At 42.5% G+C, this 23,942-nt stretch overlaps 2 protein-coding genes across 3 annotated transcripts in view; both read left to right on the plus strand.

The window, feature by feature from the left end:
* The window catches only part of LOC105468533 (sterile alpha motif domain containing 12), a 495,768-nt gene extending 472,405 nt beyond the window's left edge, over positions 1-23,363 (plus strand). The window contains exons 6-7 of one of the 2 annotated variants that reach the window (XR_979516.3): positions 4,148-4,419; positions 23,260-23,363. The gene's annotated coding sequence lies outside the window, so the exon portion shown is untranslated. Of the gene's footprint in view, positions 1-4,147; positions 12,870-23,259 lie in introns of those variants that run through there. The other variant, XR_011606361.1, reaches the window with a different exon arrangement.
* LOC105468530 (large ribosomal subunit protein eL29) lies at positions 12,994-13,573 on the plus strand. The gene has a single exon (XM_071067436.1). The coding sequence runs from the start codon at positions 13,009-13,011 to the stop codon at positions 13,528-13,530; it is 522 nt and encodes a 173-aa protein (XP_070923537.1). The 5' UTR covers positions 12,994-13,008; the 3' UTR covers positions 13,531-13,573.
* Positions 23,364-23,942: the final 579 nt, after the last annotated feature.

Genomic DNA, 23,942 nt, shown 5'->3' on the forward strand with positions numbered 1-23,942 from the left:
TGGAAAATGTAATCAAAGATGAAGAGACAATCGTGGCTTATCTGGGTGGGGCCTATATGCTGTCCAGAGATCCTCACCCGAATCCTTATAAGACACACAGGGGAGAAAACACACAGAAAGGGAGGAGGCAACATGACCACGGAGGCAGAAACTGGAGAAATGCAGCCACAGACCAAGGAATGCCTGGAGCTACCAGAAGCTGGAAGAGGGAAGGAAGGATTCTCTCCTAGAGTTTTAGGAGGGAACATGACCCCGCCAACACCTTTATTTTGGATTTCTGGTCTCCAGAACTGCAATAAAATATATTTCTGTTGTTTTGAGCTAGGAAGTTTGTGATAATTTGTTATAACAGCCACGAGAAACTAACACAAAGGAGTAAATAAACAAGGATCTGGGGATCTGGGAAATGACTGTGCATAGGCCTCAGTCCTCGCCATGTTTTCCTGCTTTCCATATTCTATGGCATGTTAAGATATTGTCTCATTTTCTGGACTTTGCATTTTTTCTTCCCTGATTGATATACTCTCACTTTGCCCGTGCCTAGAAAGTTGGAGATTAATTCCCGCAGGTTTAATTTTAACCCCTCTTGCTGTGGATTCTCTGCAGTCTATGCTTCACATTCTTGGAAGAACACCACTGAGCTCTATCAGGCTGGGTATTTATAATGACAGATAGAGAACGGCTTCAAAGGCACGCTTGCAACTCTCTAACATGCTTTTACACTTTACTGTGATGTGGCGTAAAGTACACAGGCAGACGCCATGAGTTCTGCATTTCAGCTCAGCTTCTGACACTCACTGATTGCCTGATCTTTGACAAGTCATTTAGGGTATTTATGCTTCAATTTCTTCATGTGAAATCAGGATTTCTCTGGCTTTAAAAATAACCATAATTCCATAGTCAATTTTTTTTTACATTTGTGCAAAAACATTTATGTAAATTGACTTGGGGTCCTATATAACGAATTCAGTAAGTAAAAAGTTCTGCAGTACATATTATCTAAAAGGAGGAGAATCTACACTCTTCGATACTGTGCCTCTCTTGGTTTTGCACAAATCATTCCCCATAAATCAGATGTACAGGTAATCACAAGTCTTGACTGTGTCCCCAGAAATCACAACTCAAAAGTCAACCTTTAGGAATCCTTAAAAAAAAAAAAAAAAGTTATGTTTCATGACGGAATTTCACTTGGTAAGCTTAAACAAGTAGTATAAGCTAAGTTATTCAACCAGAAGAGGTTTACCGTCATACTTCCTTGATGAGTTTGGTAATAAACAGGCCCTGGCCGGTGCCTGTGGTTTATTCATTATTATTATTATTACTCATTATTCTAACACATCTCTGGGTCTGTGCTCTAGGCAAACCAAGTCTAAACACATCCCTTCCCTCAATCTTCCTCCTCACCCCCATTAGTTCTATGACACAAGATAATATTAGTCACTTACATAAACTAGTAGATATTCATCAATTAGCCCACTCCTTTGCTTGGCACTGCAGAGATCAGAAATGTGTGACACACAAATGTCTGTCGACATCAAAGAGCTTATCTGCACAAAGATAGCCAAGGATTCATGTCAGCAGCATATTGTGAGGGCCAATGTAGGAGTACTTGAATTTGTTATAGAAGCAGATAGCAGGAAGCAAATACTGTGGTCTGCTAGACTGGAAGTTAGCCCATTGATCTGAGCTTTCCAGTTCACCATTGTGTCCCCAATGCCTAAGACAGTTTCTGCAATAAAGCAAGCATTCAATAGATGTGAATTGAATGGTTAAATGTATGGTCTGAACTTGGAAGGGATGGACAGGGGAAGGTTCCCAGAAGAAGAGAAACCCTGAGTTAGGGTTTGAAGAATTGAGAGACATTAGGTGATAGAAGGCAAGAGGGAACTTCTAGAGATGCTATAAGCCAAGTTGCAGAAATAGACTTTTTGTAGAGGTAAAGGGAGAATGTGGATGCTAGATTAATGCTGAGATTGATTCTTAAAAGGTTAATGTTGTTTCAGTTTATGGCTTACACATTGTTGAATAGTAAGAGTCTGCTTCTAACATTTGTTAATTTTGGCACTGGAAACAAGAGGTTCAAGGACCTGGGAGAGATGCACGGCCTCCCTCTGAGGCCAACTGGCAACAACTTTTCCAATCAGGTGCCAAAGTCTCTATGTGGCTCTAATACCTCCAGTTATGTAGTGATAATCTGTAGTTGGGACCACAACATTTGTGTGGTTATTAGCTACTGAGTCTAGAAGGTATCATTTCATGTTACTATGAACTGGGCCTATAATCCTAGAACATATGCCTTTGATAACTGTCCCAGGGAGAAGCCATTTTCCAAAATTTTCCAGAAACTATCACAGGGGATGGCCAGGACTAAGGTGAGATCCTAGCCCTTCCTAGCGCTCTGTAATTCTTCTCCCTGCATTTGATTCTGAAGATTTAAATGTCCAAATCTGGTCTTGCTTCTTTGCTTACTTCCTAACAATTGCCATGGAGTCAGGTGGCACAGCAAAAGGTACATTAAATACAAAGATGCTCTGTTTAAGACCTATGTGGCTTCTATTACTCACTGAGTCAGAACTAACATTTTTACTCTTTACGTCAAAACTATTCACCAGAGTTCTTTGGGCTACTCCATTTCTCCCTCCTCAACTTATGCCTCAATGTATCAGGCTGTCTATTAGCAGGAAGCTTGGTGTATGGGACATTGGCTCAAAACAGCTTCAGATTTGATTCTGTTATTTATCAGCAATGTGGCTCTCCCCTGACCAAGTTTCATTTTCCACCAGGGTGAAATGAGAGCAATCATACCTCACATATCATCCTCACAAACTTATTGATAAACTTCTCATGAGACCATGCATTTCTAACAGGCTTTGTAAATGTGAAGCACATAAACATGTAAGGAATAATTATTTTCATTTTTTGCATCTTCTCTACACATATGGCAGTCTCAAATTACTTAGCACTTCTGTTCCATTGAACAAAGAGCTACTGAACTCCGAAGATTTTCATAAAAGCTGAGCCAGAAAAGTGTTGACAATTTCCTTTGAATTTCATATCTCTTAGAATTTGCTTCTATAGCTGCTTATCTTTTTGCCAGTTCCTAAATGCTCTTGTGACTAACACTCTGGAGCACTCAATAAATGTCAGTTGAATTAATATATGAATAATGCAGTGTTTATTAGTCAAGATAGTCTAAGCTATGCTGCAATAACAGATAATCCCTGAAATCTCAGTGACTCAGCCCAACAAAACTTTATCTTTTATTCATGTAAAACCTGATGCAGGTCATGGGACAGAGGTATGCTCTTAATGACTCAGAGGGCCAGGGTTCTTCTGTATTATGAATCAAGACAATGGTTCCCAAAGTTGCTTCAGGGAAGGAAGAGAAAGATGGAGAAAGCTCTAGACTTTTAACTACCATAGCCTACAAATGTCATTTTCACTCACTAATTGGCCAGAACTAATTGTACAGCCAACCAAACTGCAAAAGAGGCTAGAAAATGTAGAAAAGCAAATGAAATAGTTGTTGAGTGCCAACTTCTCTGAAACACGATGCCCTCCACCTCAATAGGAGTCATTGTCTCTTACCCCCAATACAGATTGCAGGGAAATATAACAATACGTAAGACAGAAAAAGGCCAGGTGCAGTGGCTCACACCTTTAATCTCAGCACTTTGGGAGACCAAGGTAGGAGGATTGCTGGTGTCTACGAGTTTGAGGCTAGCGTGAGCAACATAGCAAGAGCCTATCTCTACAAAAAAATCAAAAATTAGCTAGGCATGGTGGCACGTGCCTGTAGTCCCAGCTGCTCAGGAGACTGAGGTGGGAGGATCACCTGAGGTGATCACCAGGAGGTGAAGGCTGCATTGAGCTGTGATCGTGTCACTCTACTCCAGTCTGGGCAACAGAATGAGACACTGTCTCAAAAAAATAAAAGAAAAATTCCCTGATTTTCTGGAGGTTATATTGAGGTGAAAGAGTGAGAACATTTTGGCTTCATTTTAGTTTCATAATATCGTGTACTGTTTATCCTTCCATTTCAATTATTGTTTGACCTTCTACTTCAATTGTGCCGTTTTTGAGGGTGTCAAAATTTTTTGAAAGAATAAGGCAGGGACCATTCTAACAGCTCTGTGCTTCTCCCTAGGGAAATGAGACTTGTGTCTCTTGCTTCAGCTCCTGTCTGCTGGTCATGAGGTTCAAAACTCCCTGTGATTTCAGCTGGGAAGATGGCAGAGGAAAGGAAGTCCAGCACCTTCCAGCTGGACTTGTTTGGATTGGCACAGTTTTTGTAAGCAGTCGTGACTCCAGAGCTGCTGGAAAATGTGCTTATCGCCCTAGAGGATTGAGTGGGAAAGGGAAGATCCTAACTGACAGAGTCTGAATGAGAGCCAATGGAAAATGAGCCTCAGTCTTTTGGTAGGTGGGTGGGAAGAAGATATGGGGTCCAGCCACAGGGTGTGAGCAAGCTGTGATATTATCTTTGTTATTGTAGCCAGATAGAATGAAATCCTAAGACGGATAGAATCTTAGCCAGATAGAATGGAATCCTAGAATGGAATCCTGGCGCAGTGGCTCACGCATGTCATCCCAACTACTTGGGAGGCTGAGTCAGGAAGATCACTTGAGACCAGGAGTTCAAGAGCAGCCTGGGCAGGACAGTGAGACTCCCATCTCTAAAAATATATAGATATAGTCAGGCACAGTGGCACGTATCTGTTGTCACAGCTTCTCAGGAGGCTGAGGCAGGAAGAGGGCTTCAAGCTAGGAGTTCCAGTCTGCAGAGAGCTATGATCATGCCACTGCCCTCCAGACTGGGTGACAGAGCAAGAATGTCTACAAAAAGTAAACTAAAACTAAAAAAAATAAAGAATAGAAACTTATTGTTAATTTTCATTGAGTGAATGAGAAATATATCCAGTTATGTTTCCTTCTTTTCCATTTCCCTTTATCATTGGGCTTCTCTCCAGTGTAAAGGGAAGATATATATTTTAATGCCTTCCAAAACCCTGATACCAATCTCTGGGCTGACTTCACTGAACATTACTTGCTCCTCCTATGCAGACTAGCATTTCTTGATTCTCTGCACTTAATACCTATACTACGTGTTGTTAATATCCATTTCCACCACCTCTACCTCCACTTGGTCTTGTATCACATGGGCCAGAAAGCTAAAAATTATATTCTCAGTTTCCTTGACTGTTAAGTTTGATACAATTTAGAGTCCAGCGATGAGTTGTACGCTAATGAGATTAGAAAGTGTAATGGAAGAGGGTCATTCTCCTTAGTGTCAGTATTGGCTGATGCACATGCTCATCAAATGGGAGCTTGTGCAGTCACCAGAAAGCTGGTGTGAAAACCGATTTGAGGCTCTGGGGCAGCTATGATGGTGAATGTGGTTTCCTGCAACCTCCTGAACTGGGTGGCAGCTGCAAGAGAAGCCTTGAAGCTTATCAGTGGCCCTGTGTCTTCAGTTCCTGCCATCTCACCTACATTTTGTAACCACTTATTTTTCTATTTTAAACCCTCTTCTGATTGAAATACCATCTTAGTCCATTCAGGCTGCTTTAACAAAATATCATAGATTAGGTGACTTACAAACAAGAGAAATTTATTTCTCATACATCTGGAGGCTGGGAAGTCTAAGAGCAAGGCTCCAACATATTTGGTGTCTATTGGGGGCCCACTTCCTTGTTCATAGGTAGCACCTCCCAGGAGTGTCCTCAAATGGTGGGAGTGGTGAGGGGTCTCACTCGAGCCTCCCTTATAAAGGCGCTAATCCCACATATCAGGGCTCTGTCCCCTTGAACAAATCACTTCCCAATGGCCTCACCTACTAACTCTGTCACCTTGAGAGTGAAGATTTAAACATATGAATTTGGGGTGCATATAAACATCCAGACCATCGCTAGAGTGGCTTCTATTTCCTGCATGTATTTTCTGACTTATAATAATGTATAGAATGTATAGAAGCAGTGCTTCTATACATTATCTTACTGGGATATTCAGCCTGCTTAGAGTCACTCACTCAGTAAAGGTTAGAGTCAGGATACACATTCTAAGATCCATGTTCTTATCGCTGTTCCATGCTGCCTCCTCCTTAGCCTTCAAGACCCAAATCAGATTTTACTTTCAGTCTCAGCCTCTGCCTTATTCCTCCATTCCCAGGACATGTCTGTCCCACACCTCTTCTTACTGGCTCATTCTGCCTAACATTGATATTTAATTTTCCTCTCTAATTTTAGTCCCATGAAAAGAAAAAAAAAAAAAGTTAAGGAAAAACAAGCTAGCTCATAAGCAAAAAAAAAAAAAAAATGCTTTCTCATGTGTATTTTTAATGTTTGTCGGATGGCACCATGCTAGCAAGCTTGTCCAACCCACAGCCGTATGTGGCCCTGGATGGCTTTGAATGTGGCCCAACAAAAATTTGTAAACTTTCTTAAAACATTATGAGATGTTTTTGTGACGATTTTGTTTTTTCAGCTCATCAGCTGTCATTAGTGTTAGTGTACTTTATGCGTGACCTAAGACAATTCTTCTTCTTCCAATGTGGTCCAGGGATGTCAAAAGTGCATAAAAACACAGCACAGAAGGAAAACCTCTGCTCTTTAATTTAAGCTGATACTCCTCCTCCAAACCATATAACTCAAGAACTGTAGGACAGTTATAAGAACTTCTGAGGGATGCACATTCTGGTGGAGGAAGTGAGGCAGGAGAACAGGGTCCAGAGGGAGGGAACCTGAGGCCGATTTCACACTGACTTCATATAACTGAATCGAAAGGAAAACCCCAACTTTCCATGCCTAAGTAACAAAAGAACCAGAGGCTACTCCCTTTGCAAAGCCCCCTACTCCCAACTTTTTTTGCAAGGCAGATGGAAAATCATGGAAACCAATCAGACATTTACATGGGAGTGTAACTTTGTAATTTCCTTTCAGCCTCTGACTGGGAGCTAAGTCTTGCTTTGCATAGAAGCCTAACCTTTGTAACTTCACTTCAGCCTCTGATGGGTTGCTTTCCACAACCAATCGGACTGACTGCGGGCCACTACTTCATTTGCATGGTGTGAACACCAGCTGGCCAATGGGAAACCTCTAGGGGGTATTTGGACCCCAGAAGATTCTGTAACTGGGGCCCTTGAGCCACTGCTCAACCCACTCCCACTCTGTGGCGTATACTTTCATTTTCAATAACTCTGCTTTTGTTGCTTCATTCTTCCTTGCTTTGATGTGCATTTTGTCCAATTCTTTGTTCAAAACACCGAGAACCTGGACAACTAGCAGTCAAACCCTCTACCAGTAACAGAGGAACCTCTATTGCCAAAGAAATGGAGGAAGAAGAAGAGGCAGAAAGAAACTGTCTAGGAATCTACTCACACAGGAAGCCCTGGGTTTTCTTCCTTGCAGATTGTTTACCCTTTTGCTTTATTTCCTCACATCTTCTACAGTCCCCTTCTGCCATTTTCTTACAGCAAACATTAAAGTGACTCCCCTGGTTTCCACATCTACAGCTCAGCCAAGGAGTCAGATCCAGCAGCAAAGACATCAGCTGTGTATACCACCAGCTTTCCTCAAAGGGAAACTTTGAAGTAATTTTCAAAGGTTAAAGGAAACTTGCCAGTCTGGAAGCTCATGGGAAAACCCAGCCCATATTTGACTTCTTTCCCATCTAAGGAGGAGAGCCCAAAGGATAATAAAACTATAGCTTATTGGATGCTGAACACCAGGGAAATCAGAATTCAGTGGTGAGTATCTGGATTTACAACTTGATAAACTGTTTTAGGTGGTAAAGTTAGGCCTTCTTAAGTTTTCCTTATGACTTTCCCACTTGATCTCTTCCAAAATTTTGGCTCTGGCTTTTCAGTTCATGAGAATTGATGTAAGTATCAACAAAGAAGTCAGATAGGCCAGGCATGGTGGCTCACTCCTGTAATCCTAGCACTTTGGGAGGCCAAGGCGGGGGGATCACTTGAAGTCAGGAGTTTGAGACGAGCCTGGCCAACACAGTGAAACCCTGTATCTACTAAAAATACAAAAATCAGCCAGGCATGGTGGCACACACCTGTAATCCCAGCTACTCAGGAGGCTGAGGCAGGAGAATCACTTGAACCCAGGGGACAGCGGTTGCAGTAAGCTGAGATTGTGCCACTGCACTCTAACCTGGGAGACAAAAGCAAGACTCTGTCTAAAAAAAAAAAAGAAAGAAAGAAAAACAAAGAAGCCAGATAAAGCTTCAGAAGGAAAGAACCAGAGAGGAGACAAAGTAGGGACAAAGTGGGGGAATGGGAAGGAAGGATGAGGATGTTGTGTGGGAAGGAGTTGAAGAAAGGAGAGTGGGAGCACAAGGAACCCAAGGAGTAGAAAAGCAGAGCTAAAGAACATTTCTGGGCTGGGCATGGTGGCTTACGCCTGTAATCCCAGCACTTTGGGAGGCTAAGGCAGCAGGCCTCCCACTGCTTGAGCTCAAGAGTTGGAGACCAGCCTGGGTGACATGGCAAAACCCTCTTTCTACAAAAAGTAAAAAAATTAGCTGGGCATGCTAGTGCATGCCTATCGTCCCAGCTACTCAGGAGGCTGAGGTGAGAGGATTGCTTGAGCATGGGAGGCTGAGGCTGCAGTGAGCTATGATCGCACCACTGCACTCCAGCCTGGGTGACAGAGCAAGAACCTGTCTCAAAAAAAAAAGAAGAAGAAGAAGAAGAAGAAGAAAATTTCTGCAATGGAAAAATTCCTCATTCAAGTCTCTCGTTTAAGAATCTACCTGATAGGCCAGGCATGGTGACTCACGCCTGTAATCCCAGCACTTTGGGAGGCTGAGGCAGGCAGATCACGAGGTCAGGAGTTTGAGACCAGCCTGGCCAACATGGTGAAACCACGTCTCTACTAAAAATACAAAGATTAGCCAGGCATGGTGACGCGTGCCTGTAATCCCAGCTACTCGGGAGGCTGAGGCAGGAGAAATGCTTGAACCCGGGAGATGGAGGTTTCAGTGAGCCGAAATAGTGCCACTGTACTCTAGCCTGAGTGATAAAGCAAGACTCCGTCTCAAAAAAATAAAACAAAAAATAAAAATAAAACTACCAGAAAAACTGTTACAATATTCATCATTATTTAGATCTCCCATATTGTACCAATTAACTGGTACGTGTCCTTTACAGTTGTCATTTTCTCTAGCGTATACATGGTGTCACATATATGAGCTCCACCAGTCACCTCTGTGTGGTTTCTGGACCAGCAGCAGCACCTGCAAGCTTGTTAGCAATGCACACTCTCAGACCCTGCTCTGGCCATCCTAGATGAGAATCTGCCTTTCAACAAGTTTTTCATATGATTCATGAGCACAGTAAAGACTGATAGGCACTGCCCTACAACCTCAGACAAGAATGAGCAAGAGAGTGACAATGAGTGAGGGAATGAGTTTGCTCTGAGGAGGCTGGTATGAAGGCGAGTATGCCATTTGCTGAACACTCGATTCCTTGGAAGACTAATGAAGATTAAGCAGTGGACAAGCTGATAGTAGACTAATGAGTATTGCCTGACCACAAACCAGGAAAACCTGGTTATACCAGAAGCTAGTGGTTCTCAAAGTTTATTGTGCATCAGAATCACCTGGAGAGCTCATTAAACCGTAGATTGCTGGACTCTATTGCTCGACCCTCCCCGCTCCAGAGTTTCTGGTTCAGTAGGTCTAGAGTGGGCCTGAATGTTTCACCAGTTGCTAGGTGATGCTGACAGTGCTGCTCTAGGAACAACACATTGAGAACAACTGTCCTAAGCGATAAAGACATTTAGATAAAAGAATCTTGCTCCTATAAATTATTTGGGATAATTAAGGTCTCAAATCCCCTATCGAATTTGTCACTGGAGACTAGACCACTTTATAGTGACTTCCAGAAAAAGCCCCTCATGGGAAAACCCGCATGTATTTCAGCCAGCTGCATGGGGTTGAGAGCTAATTAACAGGGAAGCTAGAATGGTCTTGCTTTCCCAGGCGTGCCATCCAGCAAACCCAGAGACAGTGGGTTGTTGAAGAAAATTATACAGATGAGACCTGGAAGCTGCCATTTCATTGGGGGAAGATTTTGCCTTTTCATTACAAGAGAAAGCTAACATTTCCCATCTTTCCTTCCACCAAAAGTAGGCAAGCATAAAACCAAAGCCAATTTCTTACAATTTAGTAACCTCAGTACCAACCAATTATATTCCCGGGACATGAGAAACAGCTGTTGTAACATTAGAGCTCGAACAGTTTCATCTCAGCTATTTAAGGGGATAAAAGAGCCAATATTTTCATTCCCTCGTGATATTATCAAGACATGATAAACAACCAGGACTACAGTATTAATTACATTAATTTGGAGAGAAGAGGGACCACTTTAATTGCTCCAAGCTGGAGAATAATTTTTTATGGGCAATCATTCCATAAATTCACATTAGAAAGAGTACTTTGTCTTATATTATCAGCAACAAAACTTCTGGAAGCAAAAATCAACCACCACTCCCTTTTAAGGTAGACTTCAATATAAAAAATAAAATCTTACTGTTGCTATGTATCAGTTGTTCAACCTGACATGTTGAGCTGTTTGGTAAAAAGAAACATAGGGAAGGTATTTGTCCTTTAAGAATTCGTAATCCAAAAAAGGAAGTAGTACCAACAGCTAAATTTGAGTACTTTCTTATATATAAAACATATATGAAGAGAGTGTTGCCTCCATCTCGGGGTTAAGAAGATCAAATGAGGACATGGGAAGAGCATCCGGAAGAATAGCTAATAGATGCTAATTCACGCCTCTAATCTCAGCACTTTGGGAGGCCGAGGCAGGTGGATCACGAGGTCAGGAGATCAAGACCATCCTGGCTAACAAGGTGAAACCCCCATCTCTACTAAAAATACAAAAAATTAGCTGGGCATGGTGGCAGGCGCCTGTAGTCCCAGCTACTCAGGAGGCCGAGGCAGGAGAATGGAGTGAACCCAGGAGACAGAGCTTGAAGTGAGCCGAGATCACGCCACTGCACTCCAGCCTGGGCAACTGAGCGAGATTCCGTCTCAAAAAACAGAAACAAAAAAAATACCTGGATGATGAATTGATCTGTGCAGCAAACCACCATGGCACATGTTTACCTATGTAACAAATCTGCACATCCTGCACATGTATCCCTGAACTTAAAATAAAAGTTGAAGAAAAAAAAAAAAAGATCAAATGAATGATGGACATCAAAATGCTCTAAAAGCCATAACACCCTAAAAAAACAGAAGAGAAAAGGGACATATCATTTATTGAATGCCTTCTACATGAGGCACTGAGCTAGGTACTTGACTTACATAGTCATATTTTAAAACTCATAAGGAACTCTAGAACGAAAGGAAAACATAAAACGGAGAAAATATAATAGTGAAATGCCAGTTTTGTCAACATGGAAATTATTCAGATAAAATCCAATTTTTTCAATGTGGAAATTATTCAGATAAAATGTTTGACTCATATTAAGTAATAAGATATATACATATTAGCTACCATAAGAATCATCTCTCACGGCCAGAATAAATATTCTTTCACTACAATAAATATTTGTTTACCTGATAGGTAGCCACATGCTGAAATCATTCAAGCATATACTACAGTTTGGGTAATAAAAACATATGTAAGTAAATCTACTAAAGCTCCTGGAATTAAAACCTGCACTCAGCTCCAATGTTTGGGATGGTGGAATATGGATGGAAAGGCTCTGGAGAATTCAGAGTGGCTCTAGGAAGTAGCTCCTAAGAGCTGTTGGATGCAGCAGGTGTTGCTGTGGCTTTGAATTCATGGTTTGTAATTCAGGGCCCAGGGAATTCCACCCAGGTTTACAGGAGCACTTGTTCTAGAAAATCCCTATGAACAGTGCCGATATTGTCACATTTGCTAGATACTCCTTCAGGTTCTGCCCGAGCTACTATGAAGCAGTTGTGGGGAGTGGATCTTCCAATGCTCAAAATGCTCTGGAAACTTGAATTGAGGATAAGAGCAGTTCAGCATGGAACTAGTACCAAGACTCACACTAACGAAGAAGGGGTTGGAAGAAATTGAAAGAATGCTCTGGGGTTGTGCATTCCCCATTGCAGAATTGGGGGCCCTGCTGTAAATGGGGAGTACTCACCAGAGAATGAAAAACTTTGAATGTTGCAAAGTTCTGAACCACAGGGTTCTTTTTCATGTAGAAATACCTTCATAATGTATGTATCCATAGGGGAATAGCTTGAGTAAAATGTAGAGCAACTATGAACACACAGAACCACTCAGTACAACGGTATATATCAATATGGTAATGTGTGAAATATATTGTAGAGAGAGAATTTTGATTGCAAACAGTATTATTTTATATGATCTCACTTTTATTTAAAAATGCAAAGATTTGAATGGAAAAATATTGTAAGTGTATATGTGGAAATATTGACATTATCACTTGATAATGGGTATAGGAGTATACCCATATCCATTATAATGGGATAATGGTTATCTTCTCTTCACTTATTTATGTTTCCTGAATTTTCTACAGTACTATGTAACTTTTAAAAATATAAATTTTCAGAACTGGAATTATTTTTGTTATCAGGATAGCAATAAATAAAACTTGTTGGAAGCTGACCGTACCACATAGTGTCTCACCTTTGTGAGGCCATTTTCTTCTCACAATGGGTAATAAGGCTGTTCTTTAATGAGAGGAGGTGTTACTCCAAGGAAGCAAACAAATCAACATTAATTGTAGAATTTCATGTGTTCTTTCTACTACTCCTAGTCATCTGGAAATTCAGCTCTTCCTGACTTCTACGTATAGCCTTCATTTTGGAAGCACGCAATAAAATTAGGAAGAGGATGAGCTGAGGGGAAAGATACTGGTATTGATAATGTCATGACTATAGATAGAGATACAGGTATAAGTTCATGTCTGTTCCTGAGTCTGGATTACCTTGGTCAAAAAAGCTTTTCTTGAATGAAGATGAATGGAAGCTATATGGGTAATAACTAAAATGGCTTTCAAAAAATACATTCGGGGAGCCGCGGCTGAAGGTGCAGACATGGCCAAGTCCAAGAACCATACCACACACAACCAGTCCCGAAAATGGCACAGAAATGGTATCAAGAAACCCCGATCACAAAGATACGAATCTCTTAAGGGGGTGGACCCCAAGTTCCTGAGGAACATGCGCTTTGCCAAGAAGCACAACAAGAAGGGCCTAAAGAAGATGCAGGCCAACAATGCCAAGGCCATGAGTGCACGTGCCGAGGCTGTCAAGGCCCTCGTAAAGCCCAAGGAGGTTAAGCCCAAGATCCCAAAGGGTGTCAGCCGCAAGCTTGATCGACTTGCCTACATTGCCCACCCCAAGCTTGGGAAGCGTGCTCATGCTCGCATTGCCAAGGGGCTCCGGCTGTGCCGGCCAAAGGCCAAGGCCAAGGCCAAGGATCAAACCAAGGCCCAGGCTGCAGCTCCAGCTTCAATTCCAGCTCAGGCTCCCAAAGGTGCCCAGGCCACTACAAAGGCTACAGAGTAGGTATCTCTGTCTGCCAACGTGAGGACAGAAGGACTGGTGCGACCCCCCACCCCCACCTCTGGGCTGCCATCTGCATGGGGCTGGGGTCCTCCTGTGCTATTTGTACAAATAAACCTGAGGCAGGGAAAAAAAAAATACATTCATTTTAATTTAAATTTACAAAAAGGGAAGAAATACAGTATACTCAAAAACTAGACACCCTGTAGACCTAAGAAGCAACTAGACCTCAGAATAATAGATCTTACAAGATAATTATGTCTACCCAAAAGCTCCCCCACAAAATGGCATCTGCTCCTGTTTTATGATGCACTAGGGGACAATGGTATGACTCTCATCCAAATTTGGTTTTGGTTTCTTGTTAACCAATGTTTAAAAGCTGAATTGGTAGCAAAGACATTGATACAATGTCTAGGTGCCCATCAACAGTGCATTGGATAAAGAAAATGTGGTACATACATACCATGGAATACTGCACAGCCATAAAAAAGAGAAAAATCATGTTCTTTGCAGCAACATGGATGCAGCTGGAGGCCATTATCCTAAGTGAACTAATGCAAAAACAGAAAACCAAATACTGCGTGTTCTCACTTATAACTGGGAGCTATGCATTGGGCACACATGGACATAAAGACAGCAACAGGAGACACTAGGGACTACTTGAGGGAAGAGAGAGAGAGCAGGACAAGGACTGAAAAACTACCTATTGGGTACTATGCTTAGTACGGGGGTGCCAGGTTCAATTGTACCCAAAACCTCAGCATCACACAATATACCTTTGTAACAAACCTGCACAGAAGAAACCATCCGTGGCCTATTCAATATCCCACCCTTCTTCCTTGCTAACACAATACTAATTGTGTTTGGGTATTGAGCAGTAATCTGCTGGGGAAAGCAGGCTTTGCTCTGGTGGATTATTGACCATCGAAGTCGTGGTCATTGCATTCTCTTTTGCTGGTGGTAGTTAGGCGTGTGATCTGTTTTTGGGCAATGCTGGAAGGGTGAGTATTCTGAAACAATTTTGTCTTTGATAAGAAAGCACAAACAGAAGCGGCTGTCACTTCCCTTTCTTCTTGCTTTTAGTTGGGGTAACAAAGATGCTTGGAGATGGGGTAGCATTAGTGCAGACATCACTGACACATTAAAGATACAAAATGGGAAATCTGAAAAACTCTATACTCTTTATGATATTTCCAATCTGCTTCCCCAACCAATGCCAATCTCTAGACCACCTGTTAAGTGAGAAGCTACTGATCAGACCTTTTGTTTAAGCCACTCTTAGTTTGGATATGCTGTTACTCGCATCAGAAACAAGCCAGAGAAAGAAAATGTTACAACTCTCTTTAGTATCCTATTTTGATCTGTTTTTTAAAGTTTGCTCTTCATAATCATTTCAGATATTAAATTAGAAACTTTTGAAAATGTGTAATTTACTGTTTACCTGCCGGACACTGAAAGTCACCCCTGCAGGAAGGCAAGAAATATAAAGAAATGCAGATCCCTTCCAGCAAGGACGTTTTATTCACATCATGGTTGGCTAGACACGTACCTGCATTTGGAAGAGGAAGAGGCAGAAGACATTTTTCTGTTTACCACGAGTGGTAGCAATGCTGCTTAATCACTCTTAGACTTCAGAGGTAATGGAGGCAAAAAATTCCAGCTTCTGAAGGCTAAAGCTGGTATTCTTTGACCATATAGTTTTATAGCAAATTTCATCTTTTCTCATCTCCAAGAGAAACTTTTATTTTAAAAGGTTTAAAGTGGGAAGCACTTTATTGATGATATTGGCCATGAAGCCGGAGGAGACACGTGCACACATCCAGCCTTGAGCCTTGGCAGCTTGCCTCTAAGTCCCGCCACTTCAGTAGGGCAGGGCAGGGCCAGGGAGATGGCTGTGATGCAGGACTGGATTTTGGTTTCTTGGCCATGAGGCTACTTCATTACTGCAGGGACATGTATCCCGGGAAAGCTAATGACCTCTCTCTAGAGCTAAATAAATTGAATACTTGGGTGAAGGATTTAGCCTTGAAAATGAGTTCCAGCCAGTGGTAAACCTACTGAGAATAAGGCAAATGGGCTTACAGAAATAATGTGGTAATTCTAAATGTGTGCCTACCTTTCCAGATTACAAGCAGCACTGAAATATGAACAGAAATAAATCTATTGTAAAGAAAATTCCATTTTCCTATTGGCCTGCATATTTCAAAGATGATTTATCAAAAGGATTAATTTTCAGGTTGTATTTGTTTCCAACCCTTTAGTTTAATTTAAAATTTTTCTTCTCCTTTCCCAAACTTTCCTCTCGAAATTAAATTGCATTACAGTATATTACATTGCATTACTAGAGGAATTCGCTCATCCTTCACTCATTCATTCAATACACATTTAATGAGCACTTGCTAAGTATCCAGGAAACTGGGGTAAAAAACAGATCATCCTGGTTCTCACAAAGTTAATGCTCCTTATGAGACTTCTAGTATGCAAATCAGTAATTGGAAAAAAACGTGGCTCCCGCCTGTAATCTCAACGCTGGGAGGCTGAGGCGGGAGGATCGCTTGAACCCAGGAGCTGAAGACCAGCCTTGGTAACATGGCAAAACCCTGTCTCTACAAAAAACACAAAAATTAACCAGGCGTTAGTGGTACACCTGTAGTCCCAGCCACTTAAGAGGCTGAGGTGGGAGGATCACTTGAGCCTGGAAGGTTGGGACTGCAGTGAGCCATAGTTGTGTCACTGCACTCAAGCCTGAGGGACAGAGTGAGACCCTGTCTCAAAAATAAATAAATAAATAAATAAATAAATAAATAAGTGTCCACACATAAGCACAGATGGGAGCAGCATTACTACAGAGGATGAACAAGGTCCCAGGATGAGCCATATCAGTCAAAATAATCAACTCCAGCTGGAGAAGAAGGAACTTCACACGGAAAGGAAGCTTTTCATTCAATACAGATTCCTTTACAGCATTAATAACCATTGCCAAGATCGATTCATTTTGTCATATTTTAATAGGCCAGTTTGTCTTAAAGCAGGACTTGGCTTAGGCAATATATCTACCCTATTTTATTTTAATTAGCTTTTCTTGAGAATATGGGTTTATTCACTTAGCTGTTCAGTCAAAAAAAAAATTTTATTGCCTACCATTATGTGGCAAGTAGGTAGGGCAATTCTGGTTCCCAGTGTAAGTTAAAAACAAAAAAGAAGAAACTAGAATGAGCTTGAAGGGAATGAAAGTAATGGTCGTGGAGCCTTGTCAATTCCATATTGGTGGCTAAGAGAATACTCAGGAGCCTGGTCCTCATAAATCTGAAAATCAATTTTCTACCTTGGATTAAAAGACCAACTGGAACAAGCCACTTTCTTTTCAATTAAGGGAAGAATCTCAGTGCTACATTCAAATCAGTAACTGAGTTCCTGATGGAAACATTCCAATCAATATAATAATAATGATCTGACTTAGGGCCACACATTTGCACACATACACATATAATCATATCCACGCACTTTTCTTTTTTTTCGAGACAGAGAGTCGCTCTGTCACCCAGGTTGGAGTGCAGTGGCACAATCTTGATGCACTGCATCCTCTGCCTCCCAGGTTAAGTGATTCTCATGCCTCAGTCTCCCAAGTAGCTGGGATTACAGGCATGTGCCACCATGCCCAGCTAATTTTTGTATTTTTGGTAGAGATGAGGTTTTACCATGTTGGCTAGGCTGATCTCGAACTCCTGACCTCAGGTGATCCGCCTGCCTCTGCCTCCAAAAGTGCTGGGATTACAGGTGTGAGCTATTGCGCCTGGCCTTATCCATGCACTTTAAAGAGACTCATGCGCACACTTTTTTTCTTTTCTTTTTTGTTTTTTTGAAATGAAGTTTCATTCTTGTTGCCCAGACTGGAGTGCAATGAAGCAATCTCAACTCACTGCAATCTCTGCCTCCCAGGTTTAAGCGATTCTCCAGCCTTGCCTCCTGAGTAGCTGGGATTACAGGCATGCACCACCATGCCCAGCTAATTTTTATTTATTTATTTATTTATTTATTTATTTATTTATTTATTTATTTTAGTAGAGATTGGGTCTCACCATGTTGACCAGGCTAGTCTCAAACTCCTGACCTCAGGTGATCCACCATCCTTAGCCTCCCAATGTGCTGGGATTACAGGCATGAGCCACTGCACCTGGCTTCATGGACACATTTTAAAGACTCCCCTGGCCGTCTCAAGCTTGCTACCCTGAGTCCCACCCTAAGAAAGGCTGGTGTTGAAAGCAAGCCTGGGAGGCAAAGAGACTCAGAGACCCAAGCCTTGTGTGTAACGGGAGTGGTAGAATGCACTGGAAGCTGTCAGAATGTGACAAGAGGAAGAGGGCTTTTATTTTAAGGGTGTGGGAAGAAAAACAAATTAGGCTGCAATCAGATTCTTCATGCAGGGGCCAGGAGTTGAGAGGTGCCCTGTGCTTGTGTATGGAATTTTTTTTTTTAAGAACACCCAAGTGGAGAACAAGGAGATATAATTTTTCTTGACACACCAATGTACAATAAGAACATATATTTAGTAACATTCGCCTCCCTGCACCCCAAGCAGCTGTTCAGCTCCAGCAAACACTCTTCCTTTCAGGCAGGGCAGGGGAAGTGTATGCTGCTTGTCTCTTGAGTCCTCAGTAAGAGCTGGGACCAGCATTCCAGAGCCCATCCACTTCTCATCAGGCAGCAGGGGGTCAAACACAGCCGGTGTTTAGGAAGCCAGGTCAGAGAAGTTGCTTCAAGGGAAGACCAACTGGGGAGTCCTGTCTGATTTAGGCAGGAAGAACAAATCTGCTTTAATTTGGAAGCCACTCTCTGGTCAGGCTCTTAAGGACCCCAGTAGAATGAAAATTTGCTTGTCTTATTATACCTTCTTAAAAGCAGGAAGCAGGAAAGGGAACCTCTTGAAGTTATTCCTCCCTGCTCTGTGAGTCTATAACTCACCAGGCAAGGTTTGGCTGTCAGGGAAAGGTTTTATGGCTCCTGGAGGTAAGACTTGTGAGAAATGGAAGACAGGATGTATCCATTTCAGGTGAGCCCACCATTTTCATGACCTAGTGAACACCTGGTTTCCTAGGGTCATAGTCACCTTCTTGACAAATCTTGACAGGTGCCTGTGGGAATGCAAGTGGCAGTGAAAACAGTCAAGGAGAAGAAAGACCCTGTGACAATGTGATATATGATCCAGTCAATAATAGGCTTTTTGTTTTCATTTTTATTTTATTTATTTATTTAGAGACAGGGTCTCCCTCTGTTGCCCGGGCTGGAGTGCACTGGTGAGATCACAGCTCAGTGCAGCCTGGACCTCCTGGACTTGAGTGATCCTCTCGCCTCTGTCTCCAGAGTAGCCAGGACCACAGGTGTGTGCCGCCACATCCAGCTAATTTTTAAATTACTTTTTAGACACGAGGTCTCACTGTGTTGCCCAGGCTAGTCTCAAACTCCTGGGCTCAAGCAATCCTCTGGTCTCAGCCTTCCAAAGTGTTGGGATTGCATGTGTGAGCCACTGCGCCCAGCCAAGGATCCTTGATTCATTTGTTTCATTTGTTCCTTCACTCATTGACATAGTCAGTGTAGTATGCTGGTGCTGCTCAAAGCAGTCCTCCACTGTCGGGATCATCATGACTTGAGGGCTTGTCGAAATACACATTCCTAGCCACTGCATAAAGTACTCCAGATAAAACCCGCAGATGTGGAGGATCCAGCCCCCCACCCTGGACTATAGTTTTATAAATTTTTGAATTTATTTAATACATTTAAGAAAATACACATTCTCAGGTCCACCCCATACCTAGGGTTGTGGGAAGTTTCTAAGACTAGGCAAGTGTGATGAAATGTCTTTTTTTTTTTTTTTTTAATGAGATGGAGTCTCACTCTGTTGCCCAGGCTAGAGTGCAGTGGTGCGATCTCGGCTCACCGCAACCTCCACCTCCGGGGTTCAAGCAATTCTCCTGCCTCAGTCTCCCAAGTAGGTGGGATTACAGGCACACGCCACCACACCCAGTTAATTTTTGTATTTTCAGTAGAGACAGGGTTTTGCGATATTGGCCAGGCTGGTCTCAAACTGCTGACCTCAAGTGACCTGTCCCCGCTAGGCCTACTAAAATGTTGGAATTACAGATGTGAGCCACTGCGCCTGGCCGAGATGTCATTTTTAAGATGAGGTTACAAAAGGATTTGGCTGCCGTCTTGGTCCCACACTCTCCCTCACTTGCTGTGAGGGAAACCATCTGCTACATTGGGAACAGCCTTTTGGGGAGGCCCATGTGGCAAAAAGCTGACATCTCCTGCCAACAGCCAGTGAGAACCCGAAGTCCACCAACAGCCGTGGGCATGAGCTTGGAATTGGTTCCTCCCGGAGTCAAGCCGTGAGGTGACTGCAGCACCTAACATGTAGACTGCAGCCTTGTGAAAGACTCTGCACTATAGTGCCCAGCTAAGCAGTGTCCAGATTCCTGACCCACAGAAACTGTGAGGTGATAACTAGGTAACTAATACAACTACTGAATCAGAAATTCTGCAAAGTGGCCGGGCATGGTGGCTCATGCCTGTAATCCCAGCACTTTAAGAGGTCGAGGCAGGCGGACCACCTGAAGTCAGGAGTTCAAGACCACACTGGCCAACATGGTGAAACCCCATCTCTACTAAACATACAAAAAATTAGCCAGGTGTGATGGCACGTGCCTGTAGTTCTGGTTACTCGGGAGGCTGAGGCAGGAGAATCGCTTGAACTTGGGAGGTGGAGGTTGCAGTGAGCTGAGATTGCGCCATTACACTCCAGCTTGGGTGACAAGAGCAAAACTCTGTCTCAAAAAAAAAAAAAAAAGGAAATTCTGCAAAGCAAAGTGAGTCCCTGGAAAGTGTATTTTAACAGGTCCTGAAGGTGATTCTCATGGACAGTAGTTTGAGAAGCACTGCTGGGACAAAGTTAAGAGCAAGGGCTTTTGAGCCAGACGGACTAAGTTCAAATCCCAGCTCGAGTACTTCTCAGCTGTAAGAGCTCAAGTGAATTACATACCTCTCTGGGCTTTAATTTCTTCTGTAAAATGTTGCTAAGAAGAGTACATACCTTCTGAGTTGTAAAGAGAATTAATTGGGTTAATATATTTAAAGCATTTAGCATATTGCCTGGCAACAGCAAGCACAATAAATTCAGTGATGATTCATTCATTCAACAAACATTTATAAGGCCCCCAACTAAGGGTAGGTATTGTGCTAGATGCTGGAGTTACAGGGATTCAGTAGACATAATCCACTTCTCTTGGCACTGTGTGTCCTATAGGTAGACGGCCATATAAAAGAATGGACACAGTAATGGTTTAAAGATGCTACAGTTGAGTTGCCCACAGAGTGAAGTGGAGCCCAGAAGAGGTCAATTTTATCCTGGATGAAAGCATTAATGCAAAGCTCAGTAAATCGGGTAGTTAGGGGTTGGAAAAGAATAGAAGATTTGGGTTTGCATCCCCCAAGCCCCTCACCTCAGTCTTTCTGAATCTCTAGAGCTTCCTTTTCATCTGGACAACAGACAAACCTACTACCACGAACAGCCTCTTCAGACAGGAGCTGCACAAATGCAGGGCCTGGGTATCTCATTCACAAGGCTCTAGCCACTTGGTTCTGTTTTCTGCTTCTAGACCAGGCAGCTCAGCTCAGTTCAGCTCACCTTAGGGTGTTTGCATCTGCTTTTCCCTTTCTCTGAAAGATTCTTCCCCCTAATCCTTTCAATGTTGGCTCCTTCTTATCCTTCATGGCCCTGCCTAAATGCCTCCTCAGAGAAGTCTTCCTGTTTACTGTGTTTAAATAGTATCTCCATTTCAGAGCCCGTTTCATTTCCTGAGCAGTACTAGCATTTAGCACTTACTTACTTGTTCATTTCTCTGTTCACCATTGTCTCCCTGGGTAGACTTCACAGTCTCTAAGGACTCAGACTTGGTCTTTCACGCACCATGATGCATACCAGGGGACACAGTAGGTATTCAATAAATATTTGTTACTGAATGGGTAAATGGATGAATGAACATGTCCTTTCACAGCCACTGCAGCACTTCAGCATGATTTGCTGAAATGTCCGTCTTAATTATGACAGACATTAATTCAAATTCTGGAAGATGTAACTGCTGAAAAACCAGTATGTGAAACCCAGTCACTTTAAGGGTCTGCCAGAGATTTGGGAAGGGATGGGAGAGTGAGAGGACATCATAATAGTTAACGTTTACTGGCCAGGCACGGTGGCTCACGCCTGTAATCCCAGCACATTGAGAGGCCTAGGCAGGTGGATTACTTGAGGTCAGGAGTTTGAGACCAGCCTGGCCACATAGTGAAACCCTGCCTCTACTAAAAATACAAAAATTATCTCGGCATGGTGACAGGAACCTGTCATTTCAGCTACTCAGGAGGCTGAGGCAGGAGAATTGCTTGAACCCAGGAGGCGGAGGTTGTAGTGAACTGAGATCGTGTCACTGCACTCCAGCCTGGGTGACAAAGTGAGATTCCATCTCAAAAAAAAAAAATTAAATTAAAAAAAAACACCCAAATTTACTGAGTACCTCCTCCAGGATGCGGGCAAGGTGTTAAATGTTTTATATGCATTATCTCATATGCATCTGAAGTAGTCATCATTATTCTTTTTCGGGTAGGGGCAAATGAAGAAACTGAGGCTTAGAGCTCTTAAGTAACTTGCCTAAAGTCAGAGCCAGTGTGGCATAGAGCCACAACTGAATGCAGGCAGTCAGACTCCAATACTGTTGTGTTTAACCACTATTCTCTCCTGCCTCCAAAGAAATCCAGTTCATTAAGTAAATATTCTGCACAAATTAAAGTGTACGCAGTTGAACAACTCTCTGACACTATAACACCAGACCAGATTGAGAAATATCTGAAAGGTTTTTCAAGGCTGCAGGCAGGAGATCTCGTCCATGAGCATAGGAAGTGGGCTGTGGTCAAGCAAGTGGTAGTTTATTCATTGTGGGCCCTTCCCCTGCCCAGGGGTCCCACGTTGTTTGGGAGAAAGGGAGTCCATAGCGCAGTAGAAAGTCACATCTCCTCCAATTGACTAGGGAGCTTGTTCTCACCTACAAAACAAGTTTGGTAGTCTCTTCCTAAACCCTTCAAAGATTAGCATTCTCCTTGTCAAGGTGGCATGTAATTTACAGCAACTGACAGTTCCTGTTGCAAGGAATTCCAAGATCAGACTAGTCAAAGTTGGGGAAGGGGCGGTGACAGGTCAGATCAGAGCTTAGGGAGAGAAGTTGGTCGGGGGTAGAGGTGGAGAGGGTCAAGAAGCAGGGGAAGGGGAAGCTTTACAAAGCAGTGGGGACTGTCCGTGTTGAGCCTAGAGCAGTCTTTGATGGACAGTTCCCATTAGCAACAAGTCTCCACAGGCCAAAATGAACGAGAAAGGAACCAGGCTTATCCAGTCTTAAACAGGACTAAAGTCTGCATTTTCCCCGTGTCATGAGGAATTATTGGGCCAGCAGCCAGGGTAGGCTATCATAGGTTAAAATCCTCAGTAGGAGAGAACAATTAGAGAACGATGAATTATGCTTCTGAGGACAATTCCCTTCTCAGGGCTTACTTAAAGGCAGAATGTATATTTCTGGTCTGCTTTAGTGAAGTTTAAATATTCAGATTTTCAAAGAGACAAGGCCTATGATGAAATTTACATATAAATATGTCAAAATATATTTAGTCTTCTTTATACCTTTCTCTTTACAGTTCCTGAGTCGCCTGCACTTTTACAATGTGATCAATGGCTGGGAAATGAAGAATGCAAGTGTCTGAAGTGGCAGAAGTTGACTTAGAATAGCTGGGAGGTTAGTATTCTGGGGCTGGCCTAATGTCATGCAGAGTGTATACTCGGAGGAATAGCTTAGTTTGTATAGACTGCAAGTTTTCAGAATAATGGCTTACGTAGACGAGAGTTCCCAGCCATGCAGACTTTTGTAGATATATGTATACACTTTTACCTATTTAGAAAGGCTACAAGCATGGTGAAAATGACCTGGAAACTTGTTCTAAACATCTCAAGAAACCAGGATTCAGAGAAATAGAGGAAATTCAACCAAAGAAACAACCTTGGAGCATCCAGGGATCATTTGGATAACTAGCTCTATGGTCCCTCTTATTCGTGTGCTAATAACAAGTTAGCCCATATACTATACACAGATCACCAACTATAAATGATTTAGACTATCATAAAACGCACTTAACTCACTGAAGTAGGACTGGACGTGATTTAACCTCACTTGAGTGAGTTGGCAGGTACTTTAAGACCTTCCAGGGTCTCATGATTATCATTGTAAGCACCAATAATTATTGTACCATAGTTGCACAGAAGTGCCAGATGATAAAAAATATTCAGTTGACATCAAGTAAGAGAAGCTTCATTCTGTGAGGTA

This window comes from Macaca nemestrina, chromosome 8 (genome assembly GCF_043159975.1).
Source record: "Macaca nemestrina isolate mMacNem1 chromosome 8, mMacNem.hap1, whole genome shotgun sequence".
Classification (NCBI taxonomy): Eukaryota; Metazoa; Chordata; class Mammalia; order Primates; family Cercopithecidae; genus Macaca; species Macaca nemestrina.